Source organism: Pocillopora verrucosa, chromosome 12, assembly GCF_036669915.1.
Source record: "Pocillopora verrucosa isolate sample1 chromosome 12, ASM3666991v2, whole genome shotgun sequence".
Lineage (NCBI taxonomy): Eukaryota > Metazoa > Cnidaria > Anthozoa > Scleractinia > Pocilloporidae > Pocillopora > Pocillopora verrucosa.
In genome coordinates this window covers 7,809,695-7,829,660 of record NC_089323.1, presented here as the reverse complement: position 1 = coordinate 7,829,660, position 19,966 = coordinate 7,809,695, and the positions used below count along the sequence as shown (strand labels likewise).

Below are 19,966 nucleotides of genomic sequence, written 5' to 3'. Positions count from 1 at the left end.
TGTGCCCTTGCCCCCCCCCCCTCCCCCTTTTCAACCTTTTTTTAAGCACGGCATGGAGGTCGACATGGCGATCTGGTGAGTACCCTTTATTTGACACAGTGTGACCCTTCCCTCCTCCTTTGAGCTTTCCTGGCCAAGCCCTTGGATAGAGACTTCTGGCAAAGGCTTTTCACCACTAGATTTGATTCAGTTTTATTTCTCTCGTTTCCATGGAAATGTTTAAAACTTATATTGATTCTCTTTATTTCTCTCGTTTTCTTACTTCTCTCTTTTTTTCCGCTTGTGTATCAGTTTATGCAACTCCCACACGATTTGCTCCAAACATCTTGTTTTCAATTTCCTCAGCTTCAGCAAACGTTTTTCTTGTTAACATCTGAAAGATAGCTACGCGAAAGTGTCTGATTCTTGCAGTGTAGATGAGTGGGTTTATCGACGAATTAAGCACTGCCAGAAATGTAATAGGGAAGTAAGCGATTTGTCCTACGTCAGAGAAGTTTTCTCCATCTAAGGAAATGAAAACAATCAGCCAAACGCAAGTAGGAATGTAACAAAGGAAAAGTGTCAAAACTATCACGACAGTTGTGTTAAAGGCTCTCTTATTCTTGAGTAACTTTTCCTTCACGGCTAAAGAAACTTGGTTGGCAATGATTTGCTGTGTGTTGCGACGAACTTCTTTGTATATGACAACATGACAATAAACTACAGTGGAGATAACGGCTGAGATAAAAACAACACCTATTTCTCGAAGGAAGCTGGTTTTGATGCCAAAGATAATCACCGCACACATCCACGCCAAACCAGATGCCATGATAATACGAGCTTCAGTAACAAGGCCATTTTCGTACGCGAAGGGGTGTTTGATAGCTAGATAACGTTCCCCGCTCATTAACAACAAGTGGAGAAGCGAAGATGCAACGCATGTTTCGCCAACAGCACTGGATACGCAAACAACAGTGCGGGTCACGGTTTGAAGGCTGCTACCTGTGAAAAACAAGCTGAAATTGGTTGTGGCCAACGGTTGAACAAGCAGTCCTACAATAAAATCTGTCGTGGCCAAGCAAGCCAGCGAAATGTTGGATTTTATACGCAGACGTCGCTTTGTTTTCACGGCACCTATTACAAGACTATTCAGTAAAACTACGAGAGGATATGTGAAGATATTCAAAGCAGCGGTTATTGCTAACACGGAATAAACGCCAGAAGTGATATTTGTGCGACTGTTCGAAAGAAATTCGAAACCAAGAAGGGGTGATGTAGTGTTCGGCATGTTGATTCCTTATGGCCGCGTGTTGAGTGGAGCAAATCCTTCCTTGTCTCTCACTTGACTGTGTTTTTGCATGACTAGAAAGAAACAACTTGCTATTGTTATTTGATTACCACTTCAGTACAAGTGTATTGTCTGTTTTAATTCATAGGCAGAAGACTTAGAAGTTGTGTGGAAAAGTACTTGAATGTTGGCTTTTGCTCTTCGTAACAATCCGAGGGCAATTTGCTTTATTTAGATTACTTGAAAGAAAGTGCAGGCGAAAAGCTTGCCGAGAAATTTGACGCAGTTAGGAAGGAGCTTTTAAGAGCTACACATGAAACTGAAAACTCGATGATTATTAATTTTTTTCCTCTCGGAAACCCTTTCGTGATCAATTCATCTTTCAACGTGTATTCTTGCAATCGAGAATTGCTCGGTTGCCATAATTTGTTGATAAGAGTACAGGTCACGGTTTGAATCCTGCCACCTATGTGCATCAAGCTGAAATTGTTCATGGTCAAAGGTAGAACAATCAGTCCTACAGTTAAATCTGTTGTAGCCCAGCAAGCCAGTGAGTTGTTAGATTTTGTGCAGAGGCGTCGCTTTGTTTTCACGGCAAATATTATCAGAATAATGAGGAGAATGCCAAGAGGACAAGTTGAGATGTTCAAAGCAACGCTCATTGCCAACGCAAAATAAAATTTAGAAGATTTATTTGTGAGAAAGGCGATATAGTGTCTACCATGTTAGTTCTCTTTGGCGTCTGTTTGAATGTATGTGCGGAAAACTGGAAAAGAAACAATCCCAAGAGATCTGAGTTGATGAGCGGAAAAGTGTTCCGGATGTTGGCCTGCATTCTCCACAACACTTCAAAAGTAATTTGTGCTTTCTGTAAACGATTTGAAAGAGAATGCAGGACAAAAAGTTTGCCAATAAAATTATGCATTTAAAGGAAATGACTTCTAAGGGCTGAAAACTGACAACTTGGTGGTAATTCATTCTGATTTCCTCTCGGAAGGCCTTTATAATAAACTTATTTTCAATGTGTATTGTTGTCAATCGAACAAAACAGCGAATGCAACAAAAGTCATCCATAAGAGTAAATTGATTGAGAAACGATTACCAACAGAAATTGCTGTCAGTGTTAGTAGAGAGGTTAAAAGATCTAATTGAGCAAAAATAGAAGTAAGGCTACGTAAACCATATGGACGGAGGGATGTTCCTAATAAATAGAACAACTAAGAAATCTTCTAGCTTGATTGAGTCCAAACTGAAACCCAGGATGCAATTAAAGATAACTTTTTCCAACTGTTTGGGTTTCACAAGTATGTTTAAGCAGCAAAAAACAGAGTGAGCGACATTGCGGCCTTTTGTAACAAATTTTCTGTATTGCACACAAAGCGAACAAAAAAGTATGATGTAGTGTAGGGCACGTTGCTCTTTACACCTCCATTCGAGCGTTGAGACTCTCCCCCTTTCTCTCATTTACTGCATGAATAAAACAACCATTACAAAATAATTACACAACTCACATTACCTACAGTAGTTACAGATGTTATTGATTTCTTCTTCGTAAATAAATATATCTTATTAGACGTTTTGGTGTGTAATATCGCTGAGTATTTTTTCGAGTTGTGCCGAGACGAGACCGTAGGACAAGTCAAAATACAAACAAGGAATGAAAATACTCAGCTATACCACACACACCAAACACACCAAAACGTCTAAAAGGTTATTTATTATCTAACTGGTTTTTTGTCTACTGAGTCTTTCTGCTCATTTCTCATAAGGCGAGAAAAGCAAAGCGGATAGAGAAGCGTAGAGCGCGCAGCCGACTGGTCAAACAGGTTTTTTTTACAGTACAAAATAACCAACCGTCCGAATAAATGTACAATATCGCAGGATCTCTGTACTCTATTCGCGCGTTATTTGTAATTTGCTTTGTGCAGTTGGATAATAAGAAGTTGTATTGTATGTCTTAAGAGATATGCAGAATTTAACCGACAATCCAAGGTATCGATGATCTAAGTAATAATGGGGACAGTTGGTTGCTCTACATATATGTAGAGTTTTGCTTGAATATGTGATTGCGGTAAGTGCAAATGCCTAGTAAACATCATTCGATGGTCTTCTACTCTTCCACCTTGGAGGGTGCCTTGTGTACATAAAAATCGAAGTTCAGTGCCTTTAGTGGCTTTTTCGGCTACACAGACCGAATTCAACAACTGCAAACAACAAGTATTTACGCTGACCATGTGCTTACCAGCATGCTTCTGAGCTCAAACTGCCAGCCCGTTTAATTACACGATCACAGCTCGGACACTTTTTGCAAAATGTGATGACTATCAATTTCAAAGATTGATTCTTCAGTTTCCAGCATCAGGAAAAAAAATTATCGTATCGAAAACATGTTCCTCATAACCCGAGCATTAAGTACGGCTCGAGATGTCGAGCGACGACAAAGTGGCTCCATGTTTTGTCAGACAAACCATTTCTTAAAGTTCGAACGAATCGAGTATAAAGCATGAAAACATAGCGCCGAAAAGTACCATGACCAAACAATGAAATTCACTCCCCCGCAGTAGGATTAACCCATTTTACCTGAGTTTGTTTGCACTACACATTTGCGCAAGGTAATTTAATTCTCAGATGTTTGACGGGTTCTCACATGACATTATTTTCAAAATCAAATTACCACGTCAGACTTAATGTAAACATTAAACATCGCTAACTCGGTCTCATTATATTTCAATCTTGGGAAAGGCTATTACTTCGTTCTCAGTGTAAAACAACAAATCTTCTACAAAACGCGATTTTTTAAAATGAATTGTGTAACCCATGCGATAGCTAACTGAAGAGAAAATGAGGCAAGAGATAATCCGTAAGATAACTTATTTTCCCTAAACACCACGACTGTATTAAACATTCCAAAAGGTAGGACACGAAATGATTGAATACGAACACTTTGAAATGTTATTCGAGCGATGAACTGGCGCGAGGGTTTTAAAGCGATGAATGCAAAAGTTACTGTTTTACCGAAACGCGATTTGAATTATAAACTGAATCTAGTATCAAACCAAGATTGGGAAAAAAGGTTTGAATTTTTCTGGGCCTTAACGTAAGAAAAAACTCAGATAAGACACGACTTACCTCCTCTTCTTTCTCGGATCCTTTGTGGTTCGCTTCTCTTTGTTGATGACCTCTTTTCAGTCTGTTTTCTGGATCTCTTTGTATTTCCTTCTCACGTTTCCCTTCGCTAGATATTTGCCTTTTTACTTATGCATTTTCTTGTTCTCTCTCGCGTTCCCCTCGCCGTATTCTGCCTATTTTAGCGTCTTTTCTAACTTTCTTGCGCGTTTTTCTCGACTCGCTTGACGCCTTTTACTTCTTGCTGTCTTTGGCCGCTCTGTCTCTTTCTTTCCAGCTTATTTTCACTCAAAACCCTTTCTCCACGAACTTGAATTATAACAATTTCCTCCGGTTGACAAAGCCTTAGCTCTGTAGGTATTGTTGCTTTGCGAGTTGCTTGAAAACTGCAAAATACTGAGAATTACTGTTCAACTACGAATTATTGCATTATTATTATTACAAATTATTTACTTACGCGGCCTCACATCTACTAGCCCTCGCCTAGGGCACTTCATTGTGATCTGCCGGTGTCTCCTGGCACTAATGGGGTATCCTAGCTGATCTTGGACATGACTTTTTCCACCCATGCATTGATATTTTTCAGCAAAACCTGCTTCTTTAGGTGTAAACAATTTGTTTGGGGCTGTTTGAAGCAGGAATGGATCTGACAGACGTACAAGTAGAATTGGATATTTCGTGCCACCGGTTCAGGATAAGTGCAAAATTAGGGGGCATTTTTCTGACAATAGCTACTATTTGCATCGTCTCGCAAATGGTGCTATATTATTATTACTATCACGAGATCTATTTTTCCATTGACCTACTTTTCATGCCGGTTGAGTTCAGGACAGTCTTGTTTAGCCAATAGTAGCAAAGGCAAATGCCAAAGAAACTATGGTTCAAAAAGATGAAGGCGCATTTTCTTCGGCATGAAGCACCCACTCAAGACACCGAGGCAGCTTGCAATGTTGCCAAAGAGGTGGATAGGAAATATGCTGTGTCCGATGGAGAGGAAGGGATTGGCAATGCAGTAGTAATTGATTTGATTCCAAGCACTCAGGGACTTTGTTTGTCTCCTGAAGAACTAAGATACATTATTATACTTTTTTTATCAGGATGGAGCACCTTCCACAGTAGGTCTTGGCGTAGAAACGACGGCTTAGCCAAGATTTTGGAGTAATACAGATTCTGGAACTCCTTGATGAAGTGTCACTTTTCGAGCTCACGGGCGGAAGCGCTTGGAAAACTGGAAACCTCCAAAACGATTCCTTGGAAATGCAGAGACACTTTGAGGCACCGAGGTGTTGTGCCATTTCTTTTTAAATTCCATGGTTATTCACACAACCTCAGTGACTAATGGTGAGAAAACTGTTTATAATCTTGATTTCTTTTTATTCCAAGAACGAAGTGAAGATTAAATAAACCAATTAGAAATTGCAATGTGTTGAGTTCCTTATGCTCCGTACAGCGTATTACCAGCTTAGGGAACTCAAACAAAGGGGTCAGCTGTTCTTTTTGTCTCATGGTATATGAGAGAAAGAAAACAAATAATGATTTCTTTTTATTCCAAGAACGAAGTGAAGATTAAATAAACCAATTAGAAATTGCAATGTGTTGAGTTCCTTATGCTCCGTACAGCGTATTACCAGCTTAGGGAACTCAAACAAAGGGGTCAGCTGTTCTTTTTGTCTCATGGTATATGAGAGAAAGAAAACAAATAATGATAATGTCAATTATATTAATAAGAATAATTAAAAAGGAACTTTTGCGTTACAGGAGTTTATGATTTGCACGTACGCCTAAACAATATTTGAGAGTAACAGGGAAGATCATTAGTAATGGACAGTAATGAGCGAAGAGTCTTTAGTCAGGGTCTTAGTCAAACAACCATTTTTCAACTTCCTTTCTAAATTGTAGGCATGCTCTTAAAATACATTTTTACGTCAAAAACTTTCTACTTCACTTTCTTCGTGCACACGTGGTTTGAAGCTCGTCATGTTAGCTCGCCTTGGTGTTATCTACTTTTCATTCTGGTACCCGTAAGTTGAAAAAAATCAGTTCCACAGTCTCGCTTTGTTTTTACGACAACTATCATGCTCCAGAATGTTTGGCAAAATAGCGAGAGGACAGGTAAAGACATTGAAAATGTTGATAATAGGGAACGCAGAATAAACGCAGGAGAAAATGTTTCTGGACTTAGCGGAAAGACGTTTGTAAACACTGAAATGTTTTTCATGTCGATTTTAACGATTTAGCGTTAATTTCATTCTTGCACATCATTTGATGTGCTTTTTTTTTTACATCACTGCAATTTAACTGCTTTTTCAAAGAGTTTGTATCGTATCACATAATACATAGAGTTGGTAACCTGAGAAGTATTGGCATGGAATGTTGGGTTCTAAACATCTTTTAAATGAGTCTTAAAGGAATCAATACTTTCTTCGAATAACTTTGAAGAGGGTGCCATATTTTTTCAGTACTTAAGTGTAAAAGTAAGAGATATTTCAAGGTCTCCGCCGGAAGAGATATTTGTACAATTTGTAAGAATGAACTCGTAACCGCAAGAAAAGGTAATGATGTTTATGGCACGTTGATTCTTTATGGCCACACTGTGAGCTAAAGAATTCTCCCCTTGTCTCTTACTTAACCGGAATTTTGTTGCATGACTACAACGAAGCCAATAGCATTTTTCATTTAACAAATAGAGAAGCCTTGACTGTGCTCTATTCTGTTAAAAAGCACGCAGGAAGCGGCTAGAGTACGAAAGAAGTGTAGGGAGAAACACTCGACTACGTCTCGTGTTTCTCCCCACTTCTTGAGTGGGGAGTCAGCATGCTCTGTACTCTCATAAAGCACGCTGCAATAAGCCAATCACAGTCCCTGCTAGAATGGTTCAAATAATCTGATTGGCTGTACAAGACAAAAGCTGTCAAAAGTGTCAAACCAACAAAGTTCACAATCTGCGATAGTTTACAAACTAAAATAGTTGGCAGGTCAAATTGAAGTTTTTGAGTCTCCAATACAGAATCTTGAAGTGAAATGTTCAGTGAACTTCAGCCGAATTATGGCTCATAAAAACACGCAAGTTTTTTGACATGACAAGGTAGAAAACAAACTGTTCAAGGCGAGTGTTTTTTGAGTGAACGACAACCGAATTCACCGGAACATGAAGATCGCTCGGGATGACAGCGCCGCAAAACTCGGCTGCAGTGACTGATGTAACTTTCTACTCAACGCATCGGAAAGGATATCAGAGAAAGCTCTTATTTTTTCACTCGAAGGGCGGCCGATGTAGTTTCTGAGGCTTGCTTTACGGTGATGACCTGAGATCGCCATAATGAGCGAGCCGCGATGGACTTCAGCATGATCATATTCGCTCAGACACCGTCATGATTAGTATGAAATTTTAACAGTTATGCCAGTCTGGTTATATTTTTCATCATTTCTGTTTTGTTCTGTTTTGTTTTTGAACACTGAACTTTATATACCATACGAGTGTTAGCTGTCTTTGATTTTTATTACCGTACGTAATCTAACTTAGCGTGAAAATCTTTAAAACTCGGAATGTCTATTTTTTTTTTCCTTTGAGGATTTTCGTATCTGCTCACGTTTTAATAATGTAAACTACGGCGCCTGGTATGTTTACAAACCTTTGTTTGGTTCTTCTGTTGATACTTGCCGGCTCGCTTGTTCTGAAATTTCACTTTCAGTTATCGGAGAAAAGCTAAAAATAAGTCCCGGAAAAGGTCGAACATAGCACAATTTGACAGATGGCGTGACAGCTTTAGCTCAGTTCTATGCTCTATACTCTCATAGAGCACGCTCTTTCAACCAATGACAGCACGCGTTATATCCGAACTTTATTATAATTAGTAATAACATCATCTTTTGTGTATTGCATAACTTTCATTTTTTATTTACCATACTTTATATTACTTTTGATAACTGTTGATTTATTTTCTTTGACGAAAACGTTGAATTGAATGTTTACATGCATATTCGGAAGCTAGCCGACAATCTAAGATGATCTACGTATGTGATTAAGAAGGAAATTGTCTTGATGTTCTCTGAAATAAGAGCACTGAGAGAGCAATGATTTCAATTCCGGAAAAAGCTGAGAAACACTTTATTCAGAAATTCTAACAACTTATAAATTTGGCGAGAAAAAAAGTATATTCGCATATGACTTAAAAAAAAAAAACAATAATAAGTTAACCTTTCCAAAGTCCTAAGTTTTCATACTAGTAAAACCACATTTGTCAGGTCTCAATTGGATAGCAGGGACGTAACTAGACACGGCAGGGAGGTCTCACTCCTCTCGTTTTTCCAGCTGGGTATCAGTTCATGCAACTCCCACACGATTTGCTCCAAACATCTTCTTTTCCAGTTCCTCAGCTTGAGCAAGAGTTTTTCTTGTTAACATCTGAAAGAAAGCTACGCGAAAGTGTCTGATTCTTGCCGTGTATATGAGTGGGTTTATCGACGAATTTAGGAATAGCAGAGATGTTATAGGGAAGAAAGCGATTTTTCCTACGTCAGAGGAGTTTTCTCCATCCAAGGAAATGAAAAGAATCAGCCAGACGCAAGTCGGAATATAACAAAGGAAAAGTGTCAAAACTATCACGACAGTTGTGTTAAAGGCTCTCTTATTCTTGAGTAACTTTTCCTTCACTGCTAAAGAAACTTGGTTGGCGATGATTTGCTGTGTGTTACGACGAACTTCTTTGTATATGACAACATGACAATAAACTACAGCGGAGATAACGGCTGAGATAAAAACAAAACTTATTTCCGGAAGGATGCTGACTCTGATGCCATAGACAATCGCTGCGCACATCCACGCCAAACCAGATGCAGTGATAATACGAGCTTCAGTTACAAGGCCATTTTCGTAGGCAAAGGGGTGTTTGATAGCTAAATAACGTTCCCCGCTCATTAACAACAAGTGGAGAGTCGAAGCTGCAATGCATGTTTGCCCAACAACGCTGAATACCCAAAGAGAAGTAGAGATCATGGTTTGAAGGCTGCTACCTGTGAAAAGCAAGCTGAAATTGGTTACGACAAACGGTTGAACAATCAGTCCCACAGCAAAATCTGTTGTGGCCAAGCAAGCCAGCGAGATATTCGATTTTGTGCGAAGATATCGCTTTGTTTTAACGGCACCTATTACCAGACCATTCAGTAAAATTGCGAGAGGACAAGTGAAGATATTCAAAGCAGTGGTTATTGCTAACACAGAATAAACGCCAGAAGTGATATTTGCGCGTTTTTTTGAAATAAATTCGAAAGGATCAAAAGGTGATGTAGTGTTTAGCATGTTGATTCTTTATAGCCGCATGTGGAGTGGAACAAATCTTTCCATGTCTCTCACTTAACTGTGTTTTATGGCGCATGACTACAACGAAACAACTTACTATTGTTGTTTGATTTTCACTTCAGCACAAGTGTATTGTCTGTTTTAATTTATGGGCGGAAGGCTGAGAAGTTGAGTGGAAAAGAACTTGAATGTTGGCTTTTGCTCTTCATAACAATCCAAGGGCAATTTGCTTTATTTAGATTATTTCATAGAAAGTGCAGGGGAAAAGCTTCCCAAAAAAATTGACGCAGTTAGGAAGGGGCTTTTAAGAGCTAAACATGAAATTGAAAACTGGATGGTAATTTCATTTTTCTTTCCTCTCGAAAACCCTTACATGATGAATTCATTTTCAACGTGTATTTTTGCAATCGATAATTTCTCGATTGCTATGATATAATAATAATCAGGAGAATGGCAAGAGGACAGGTGAAGATGTTCAAAGTAGCTCTTACTGCGAACGCAGAATAAAATTCAGAAGATTTATTTGTGAGAAAGGTGATATAGTGTCGGCGTTTGTTTGAATGTATGTGCGGAAAACTGGAAAAGAAACAATCCCAAAAGATCTGAATAGATGGGTGGAAAAGTATTCCGGATATTGGCCTCCATTCTTCGCAACACTCTAAAACTAGCCTGTGCTTTCTCTGAACGATTTGAATGAGAATGCAGGACAAAAAGCTTGCTAATAAAATGATGCATTCAAAAGGGATGGCCTTTGAGGGCCAAAAACAGACAACTTAATGGTAATTTCATTCTGATTTCCTCTCGGAAGGCCTTCTTGATTAATTTATTTTCAACGTGTATTGTTGTCAATCGAGAAATACAGTGAATGTAAATAAAGTCATCCATAAGAGTGAATTGATTGAGAAACGATTACCAACGAAACTGTCGTCGGTGTAAGCAGAGAGGTTAAAAGATCTAATAGAGCAAAAATAGAAATAAGGCTACGTAAGCCATAGGGACGGAGGGATGATCCTGTTAAGTAGAACAACCAAGAAATCTTAGGGCAACACTGGCAATAGCTTCATTGAGTCCAAACTGAAACTCAGGATGCCATTAAGGATAACACTTTTCACCTGTTTGGGTTTCACAAGTATGTCTAAGCAGCACAAAAATAGAGTGAGCAGCGCTTAGGCGTATTGTTACAATTTGCCTGTGTCGCACACAAAGGAAACAAATCAAAGTGCTCTGTGAGCAAACTCGTGAATTGACACATGATTTTTTGGATTATGTTTGATGTTATCTGGTTTAGGGAATTTTGTGGTTGATTGTCATATCCAGAGTACGAGCAGTAGTTCAGTGTTCGCTAATGTAGCAAAGAAACAAAGTAACGTCGGGATAAGAAGGCATTACAATTGAAATGATCATGCTATTGCATTTGGCAAGGGTGGATGTTGTCATGTGTTTTAAACGTATATCATTTCTGTTTCTGTTTCTGGTTCAAAGGAAAAGGTTGGAAGTAAATGTGCCGGGTGAAAAGTGAAATTTACTGTCTATCATTATAAATATTAGAAAATCAAGGCATACTTTCTTATTGAAAACATTAACGATTCCCTCTTTATCAAATGAGACAAACGAGAACGAGTTTTGAGTGATATAACTAAGCCAAGACTGTGACCGTCATTTTGGATCTCCGCCCGGGTAGATTTTAGTCACGTGCTAGGCAACGTATAATCAATAACAAGATAGAATTTTATTTCAGACTTATTTATCAATTTTGTGGTTTATAACTTTCGCATTTTAGTATTTTGAATCTTCAAATTGTCTTGAAACTTAAAAGAAAATTGTTCTTTAAAAATTCACTGAAAATCGGTAGCTAAAATTGTCTGTTTAGGTGTTATTTGATTTTCGTGTTAACTTGAAATTTCGTTAGTCGCCGGCATCTTTTGTTGTTTCTCACAGGAAAAACACACGATACGAAACGTAATGATCGATTTTGTCCTTAATCCCACGCCGTAACAGAAAAAGCTTTTGAACATCTGTAAACTCCGAGCGCTTCGCAGTAAGTGATATTTTCAATGAATCTTCGGATTGTTTTCAAGTTGAAGGATTGTAAATTGCAATTTTATGAAAAACGAAGGTTTTTCTGTTATTTCAGTGTGAATCCTTGCATGCCTGCCAGTCGCTGGCGCCGCTTGTTGAAACTAAAATGAAAAAAAAAAAATTTTAAGATTATTATTGGCCTCTTTGTCACCCCACCACTATTCTTAGCAACAAAGGTCGCCATTTCGTTTGTTTATTGCTCGCCAAAAAACTATCAAATGCACTCAAAATGCCTAAAATCGAAAAAAAGTTTACAGGAATCGATCAATCGAGCGAGCGAGTGCTATTTCCCACATGGTATCTACAACTCGCTCTTGCGCATGCGCGCAATTCACGAGTTAAAAAGGGTGATGTAGTTTATGGCACGTTGTTTCTTTACAGTCTTGATTCGTAGCAACGGTTGTTATTGATTTCTTCTCTGTGAGTAAGAAGTTGTATTGAATGTTTTAATGCGTATGTAGAACTTGGCCGACAATTCAAGATGATCTAAGTAGATAAGTGGAAAATTGTCTCAATGTTAGCGATTATTCTTCGAAAAAAGAGCAATTTGCGCCTTTTAAATTAATTTTATGCTGGAAAAGGCTGTTTTTTTTTTCTTTCGTAGTTCCAAAATCGAATTAATGAGACGAGCCTGTAAAAAGTCTATCCGTATATTTGTTGGATTGCAAACCGTAGAATTCTCGTTTTTCCTGTCTAATCTAATATATGACAAAGGTTGGATATTATCCGATTAGCCAGGTGTTATTATCCTTTAATTCGTGGTCTCAGTAAACAGAGGTCAATGTTTCTTTTTCGACGGCTCAGCCAAGAATTTTTAGAGCAAGACAGATTCTGGAACTCCTTTGAAAATGAGGCTCGATGAGATGTCACTTGTCGAGCTCACGGACGGAATCGCGTGGAAAACTGGAAACGTCCAAAGCAATTCCTAATACCGAAAGATTAGCCCAGCCCACAGCCTGGATCTTTGGAAAAACTGAGGCACTTGAGGCACGGGGATATTGTGCCATTTCTTTTTCAATTCCATGGTTATTCACACAACCTCAGTGTCTAATGGTGAGAAATTTGTTTATGTTCTTGATTACTTTTATTCCAAGAACGAAGTGAAGATTAGATAAACCAATTAGAAATTGGAATGTGTTGAGTTCCTTACGTTCCGTAGAGCGTATTACCCGCTTAGGGAACTCAAAGGGGTCTGCTGTTCATTTTTGTCTTACGTACGGTGTATAGGAGAAAGAAAACAAATAATGATAATATTAATTATACTAACCGTTACATCACTGGGACCCAAAGCAATCATCATCCCCGGGGTCCCCTTCTCACCACTTCACCTACGTTTCACTTTAAGCTACCCTATATGGGCCACTTTTCTGCTATCACTAAAAAAAGATCTGCCATTTTATTAAGCGCTATTGCAATGACTTGGATATTACGCTGGTTTTCTGTTCCTTCAAGATCAGCTTCTTGTTTGGTGTGAAAGACCCTGTCCCTGACGGGCTCCGTTCACGTGTGGTTTATAAGTTTGTAGGTGCTGGCTGTAATGCCTGTTACGTTGATGAAACCTGCTGACATTTTTGCATACTTGTTAGAGAGCACTTAGTCAGTGACAGGGCCTCTCACATTTTCAAGCATCTGAAAGGTTTTGCACATTGTCGCGCTTTGTGTTCAGCAGATAACTTCCATGCCTCTACCGGTTTTCAACCCAAGATAAAAGAGGCTATTCATATTCAAAGAGAACAACCATCCTTGAATCAACAATTACACCCTGTGAATCTAAAACTATCCTTTTAATTGTCACACTTTCATGCTTTACCTCTTTTCTTGTTGTCACTATTTATCATAATTAGCATTCATTGTTCTACTTACTATATAATTCAACTTCCAACGCTTTGTACATTAATTAAATGAAGATGACAGAAGCTTCTGTCGAAAAATGTATTACAGACTTAAAAGTTTTGTCGCTTTCTTTAAATTCTTGACTTGCCTGCTAATATCAAGACCATTAATTATATTAATAAGAATAATTAAAAAGGACGCTTTGCGTTACGGGAGTTTATGACTTGCGCGTACGCTTCAACATTATTTGAGAGTAACAGAGAAGATCATTAGTAGAGGAAAGTAACGAGCGAAGAGTCTTCAGTCAGGGTCTTAGTCAAACAACCATTTTTCTACTTCACTTTCTTCGTGGACACGTGGTTTGAAGCTCGTCATTTCAGCTCGCCTTAGTATTATCTACTTTTCACTCTGGTACCCGTAAGTTGAAAAAAATCAGTCCCGCAGCAAAAAGTGTTGCAGCCAAACAAGCGAGCGGGACGCTTGATTTGGAGCGGGGTTGTCGCTTTGTTTTTACGGCGACTATTACCACTATGTTTGGCAAAATTGCAAGGGGGCAAGTGAAGGTACTGGAAAATGTTGATAATGTTGAACGCAGAATAAACGTAGGTGAAAATGTTTCTGAACTGAGCAGAAAGACGTTTGTGAACATAACTAGTCACTGAAATGTTTTTCGTGTCGATTTTGACGATTTAGCGTTACTTTCATTCTTGCACGTCAATTGATGTCCTTTTTCTTACATCACTGCAATTTAACTGCTTTTTCAAAGAGCTTGCAAATTATCAATTAATACATAAAGTTGGCGATCTGAGAAGTATTGGTAGGTTGGCCTCTAAACTTCTTTTAAATCAGTTTTAAATGATACTTAAGTGTATACGCAAGATAAGATATTTGTGTGATTTACAGGAATAAACTCGTAACCACAAGAAAAGGTGATGAAGTTTATATATGGCCATATATACGTTGATTCTTTATGGACACACTATGAGCTGAGGGATTCTCCCTTTGTCTCTCACTTAACCGGAATTTTGTTGCATGACTACAATGAAGCCAATAGCTTTTTTAATTTAATGATAACATCATCTTTGTTTTCCTTTTTCAATATTTACAAAACTAACATTGCTTGACATACTTGACATTACTTACGATACCTATGAATTTCTTTTCTTTGACGAAAACGTTGAACGTATGTTTAAATGCATACTCAGAACTTAGCCGACAATCTAAGATGATCTACGTAGATAATTAAGTGGGAAGTTGTCTTGATGTTGGCTTTTGCTCCTAGAAACAAGAGCTGAGTGCAATGTTTTTAATTCCGGAGAAAACTTAGAAACACTTTATCAAAAATTCTAACAAATAATAAATTTGGCGAGCAAAAAAATTATATCTACATTTTCTTAAAAATTCTGACGATAATAAGTTAACCTTTCCGAACCCCTAAGTTTTCATACGAGTAAAACCACATGTGTAAGGTTTCAATTGGATAGCAAGGACGTAACTAGGCACGGCATGGAGGTTGACATGACAATCTGGTGAGTACCCTCTATTTGAAACAGTGTGACCCTCCCCCTTCCTTTGAAATGTCCTGGCTACGTCCAGAAAAAGACCTCTGGCATAGGTTTTTCAGTATCAAATTTCATTCAGTTTTTTGTTTCTCTCGTTTCAATGGAGAGATCAATAAACTTCCATTGATTCTCTTAATTTCTCTTTCCTTCTCATTCCTCTCGTTTTTCCGCTTGTGTATCAGTTCATGCAACTCCCACACGATTTGTTCCAAACATTTTGTTTTCAAATTCCTCACCTTGAGCAAAAGTTTTTCTTGTTAACATCTGAAAGAAAGCCACGCGAAAGTTTCTCATTCTTGCAGTGTAGATTAGTGGGTTTATCGACGAATTTAGCACTACCAGAAATGTAATGGGGAAGTAAGCGATATGTCCTATGTCAACGGATTTTTCTCTATCCAAGAAAATGAAAACAATCAACCAAATGCAAGTCGGAATATAACAAAGGAAAAGTGTCAAAACTATCACGACAGTTGTTTTAAAAGCTCTCTTATTGTTGAGTAACTTTTCCTTCACTGCTAAAGAAACTTGGTTGGCAATGATTTGCTGTGTGTTGCGACGAACTTCTTTGTATATGACAACATGACAATAAACGACAGCGGAGATAACGGCTGAGATAAGGACAACACCTATTTTTCGAAGGATGCTGGTTTTGATGCCATAGATAATCGCTGCGCACGTCCATGCCATACCAGATGCGATGATAATACGAGCTTCAGTTACAAGGCCATTTTCGTAGGCGAAGGGGTGTTTGATTGCCAGATAACGTTCCCCGCTCATTAACAATAAGTGGAGAAGCGAAGCTGCAATGCATGTTTCGCCAACAGCGCTGGATACGCAAACAACAATACGGGTCATGGTTTGAGGGCTGCTGCCTATGAGGAACAAGATGAAAAAGGTTATGGCCAACGGTTGAACAATCAGTCCTACAGCAAAATCTGTTGTGGCCAAGCAAGCCAGCGAGATGTTGGATTTTTTTCGAAGATTTCGCTTTGTTTTCACGGCAACTAGTACCAAACTATTCAGTAAAATTGCGAAAGGACAAGTGAAGATATTCAAAGCAGTGGTTATTGCTAACACAGAATAAACGCCAGAAGTGATATTTGTGCGACTTTTTGAGAGAAATTCGAAACCATTAAAAGGTGATGTAGCGTTTGGCATGTTGATTCTTTTTGGTCGCATGTGGAGTGGAGCAAATCCTTCCTTGTCTCTCTCTTAACTGTGTTTTATGGTGCATGACTACAACGAAACAACTTGCTATTGTTCTTTGATTTTTACTCCAGTACAAAAGTATTGTCTGTTTTAATATACAGGCGGAAGGCTGAGAAGTTGAGTGAAAAAGTACTTGAATGTTGGCTTTTGTTCTTCGTACGTAACAAACCAAGAGCAATTTGCTTTATTTAGATTATTTTAAAGAAAGAGCAGGGGAAAATCTTCCCAAGAAAATTGACACAGCTAGGAAGGGGCTTTTAAGAGCTACACTTGAAACTGAAAACTCGTTAGTAATTTCATTTTTATTTCCTCTCGGAAGACCTTTCATGATAAATTCATCTTTCGATGTGTATTCTTGCAATCGATAATTGCTCGATTGCTATGAATCGTTGATAAGAGTACAGGTCACGGTTTGAATCCTGCTACCTATGTGCATCAAGCTGAAATTGGTCATGGTCAAGGGTTGAAAAATCAGTCCTACAGTTATATCTGTTGTGGCCTAGTAAGCCAGCGAGTTGTTAGATTTTGTGGAGAGTCATCGCTTTACTTTCACGGCAAATATCACTGGAATAATCAGGAGAATGGCAAAAGGACAAGTGAAGATGTTCAAAGCAGCGCTTACTGCGAACGCAAAATAAAATTTAGATGATTTATTTGTCTATGACGTCTGTTTGAATGTATATGCGGAAAACTGGAAAAGGAACAATCCCAAAAGATCTGAGTAGATGAGTGGAAAAGTATTCCAGATATTGGCCTGCATTCTCCACAATACTTGACAAGTAATTTGTGCTTTCTTTAAACGATTTTAATGAGAACGTAAGACAAAAAGCTTGCCAATTAAATGATGCATTCAAAGGAAATGGCTTTCAAGGGCTAAAAACTGAATTGGTGGTAATTTCATTATGATTTCCTCTCGGAAGGCGTTCATGATAAATTTATTTTCAACGTGTATTGTTTGTCAATCGAGAAAAGCAGCGAATGCAACTAAAGTAATCCATAAGAGTGAATTGATTAAGAAACTATTACCAACGAAATTGCTATCGGTGTAAGCAGAGAGGTTAAAAGATCTAATCGAACAAAAATGGAAATAAGACTACATAAACCGTATGGGCGGAGGGATGATCCTTCTGAGTCGAACAACCAAGAAATCTTAGGGCAACACTAGAAATAGCTTGATTGAGTCCAAACTGAAACTCAGGGTGCAATTAAGGATAACTTTTTTCACCTGTTTGAGTTTCACAAGTATGTCTAAGCAGCACAAAAATAGAGTGAGCAGCACTTAGGCCTTTTTTTCCAATTTGTCTGTGTCGCACACAAAGCGAACAAAAAAAAGGTGATGTTGCTTCACGTTGCTTGTTTACAGCCTCGATTCGAGCGCTGAGACTCTCCCCTTTCTGTCATTTGCTGCATGTCTACAACAACCAGTACAAAATAATTACACAACTAACATTACCTACAGTAGTAATGGCTGTTATTGATTTCTTCTCCGTGAATAACTTTTAAACACGTTTTGGTGTGTAGTGTCGATCAGTATTTTTTCGAGTTGTGCCGTATTTTAACGAGCCCGCAGTACAAGTCAAAATACAAACAAAGAATAAAAATACTCAGCCATACCTCACACTGAAACGTCTAATAAGTTACTTATCATTCAACTGGTTTTTTTTTCTAAAAAGAAATAGAGAATTACGAGCCGACCCAGCTTAACACTTTGCTCGAGCGATCCTACGCCAAAATTAAAAACAAACGTGGTTAAACCTTGGAATCGACGATTCCATTTCATTGAAATTGATTCGGACACAGACTGGACAATTTCTTGAACTGCTTAGCCGGACTTTGAACTTTTTTGCGCCTTAAAGAAGTGAAAATATCATTTTATATTTTTGTTTTGATCGTACGCGGTTGTTTTGACCGAGCGCACGGTTTGAATAAATTATTTTTGCACTTGATGCTCGCGCTTTGCTTCTGTATAATTATGATAAGCTACCTAGTATTTTTTCACGTACATTATTAATACGTAATCACATAATTTTTCTCGTGCAATTTGGTATAAATAAAAGTACCACGACCAAACAATGAAATTCAATCCTCCCGCAGTAGGATTAACACCCTTCTACCATTGAATTTGTTTGCACCACACATTTGCGCTAGGTAAATTAATTCTCAGATGTTTGACGGGTTCTCTCGTAACAATATTTTCAAAATCAAATTACCGCGTCAGACTTAAAGTAAACACGAACATCGCTGACTCAATCTCATTATATTTCAATTTTAGGAGAGGCTATTACTTCGTTCTTAGAGTAAAACAACAAATCTTCGACAAAGCGCGATTTTTTAAAATGAGTAATGTAAACCATGTGATAGCTAACTGGAGAGAGAATGATAGAAACTTGCTCACGCCGTTCGCTATCGTTTTAAAACTTTCAAGGCAAAACATAACACAGAAAACTTATTTTCCCTAAATACCACGACTGTATTAAACAATCCAAAAGGTAGGACAAGAAATATGTGTAAGAATACGAACACTTTGAAATGTTATTCGAGCGATGAACCAGCGCGAGGGTTTTAAAGCGATGAATGCAAAAACGAAACGTGATTTGAATTATAAACTGAATCTAGTATCAAACGAAGATCGGGAAAAAAAGGCTTGAATTTTTCTGAGCCTTGGCGTAAGAGAAAACCCAGATAAGACACGAATTATTCTGCCTATTTAAGCGTCCTTTCTAACCTTCTTGCGCGTTTTTCTCGACTCGCTTGACGCCTTTCACTTCTCGCTTTCTTTGGTCGCTCTATCTCTTTCTTCCCAGCCTATTTTCACTCAAAAACCTTTCTCCACGAACTTGAATTATAAAAATTTCTTCCGGTTGACAAAGCTTTAGCTCTGCTGGTATTGTTGCTTTGCGAGTTGATTAAAAATTACAAAATACCAAAAATTGGTCTTGGTTTCTTTTGTGTTGGTTTGTATGTTTGTTTGTTTTTTTTGAGGAAGGGGGGGGGGGGGGGGGAAAGGAGTTGAGGGTTGAGGGTTGAGGGGGAATGAGGCACGCCTGGAGAATCAGGAACAAGAATGAGAACTGAGCTCCAGAAGTTAAAGTTTACTCGAACGAACGTTATAGTCACGGTGATTTATAAGACCTTAATTTGACATAACTTTGAAACACAATTTAGAAAGAATATATGAGACTCGTTTCCAAAAAATACCCCTAAAGATTATTTCATGTCTATCTTATCCATTGAGCTTACTTTGGAGACACCGAGTTTCAAACAAATTAGTGGGAAGACTTAAGAAGTCCCCTTTTGGTTCGCCAGAGTCAAACGCGAGAAAATCGACCAACTTCAAACTGAATCGATGAAGGGTCACTAGACGAGCTCACGGACGGAAGCGCGTGGAAAACTGGAAACCTCCAAAGCAAGTCCTAACACAGAACGATAAGCCCAACATACAGCCTAGAACTTTGGAAATGTAGACACTTAAGGCACCGGGGTATTGGGCCATTTCTTTTTCAATTCCATCACAACCTCAGTGGCTAATGGTGAGAAAATTGTTTCTGATCTTGATTTCTTTTATTCGAAGAACGAAGGGAAGGTTAGTTA

At 38.4% G+C, this 19,966-nt stretch overlaps 3 protein-coding genes across 3 annotated transcripts; all 3 read right to left on the bottom strand.

Moving 5' to 3' along the window:
- Window positions 1-292: 292 nt before the first annotated feature.
- Window positions 293-1,267, bottom strand: LOC131777800 (histamine H2 receptor-like). The gene has a single exon (XM_059094141.2). The coding sequence runs from the start codon at window positions 1,265-1,267 to the stop codon at window positions 293-295; it is 975 nt and encodes a 324-aa protein (XP_058950124.2).
- A 7,450-nt stretch (window positions 1,268-8,717) lies between these two features.
- LOC131777801 (sphingosine 1-phosphate receptor 1-like) lies at window positions 8,718-9,692 on the bottom strand. Its single transcript, XM_059094142.2, has one exon. It carries the CDS (start codon window positions 9,690-9,692, stop codon window positions 8,718-8,720), a length of 975 nt encoding a protein of 324 aa, XP_058950125.2.
- Window positions 9,693-15,349: 5,657 nt separating this feature from the next.
- On the bottom strand, window positions 15,350-16,324 carry LOC131777802 (growth hormone secretagogue receptor type 1-like). Its single transcript, XM_059094143.2, has one exon. The coding sequence runs from the start codon at window positions 16,322-16,324 to the stop codon at window positions 15,350-15,352; it is 975 nt and encodes a 324-aa protein (XP_058950126.2).
- Window positions 16,325-19,966: the final 3,642 nt, after the last annotated feature.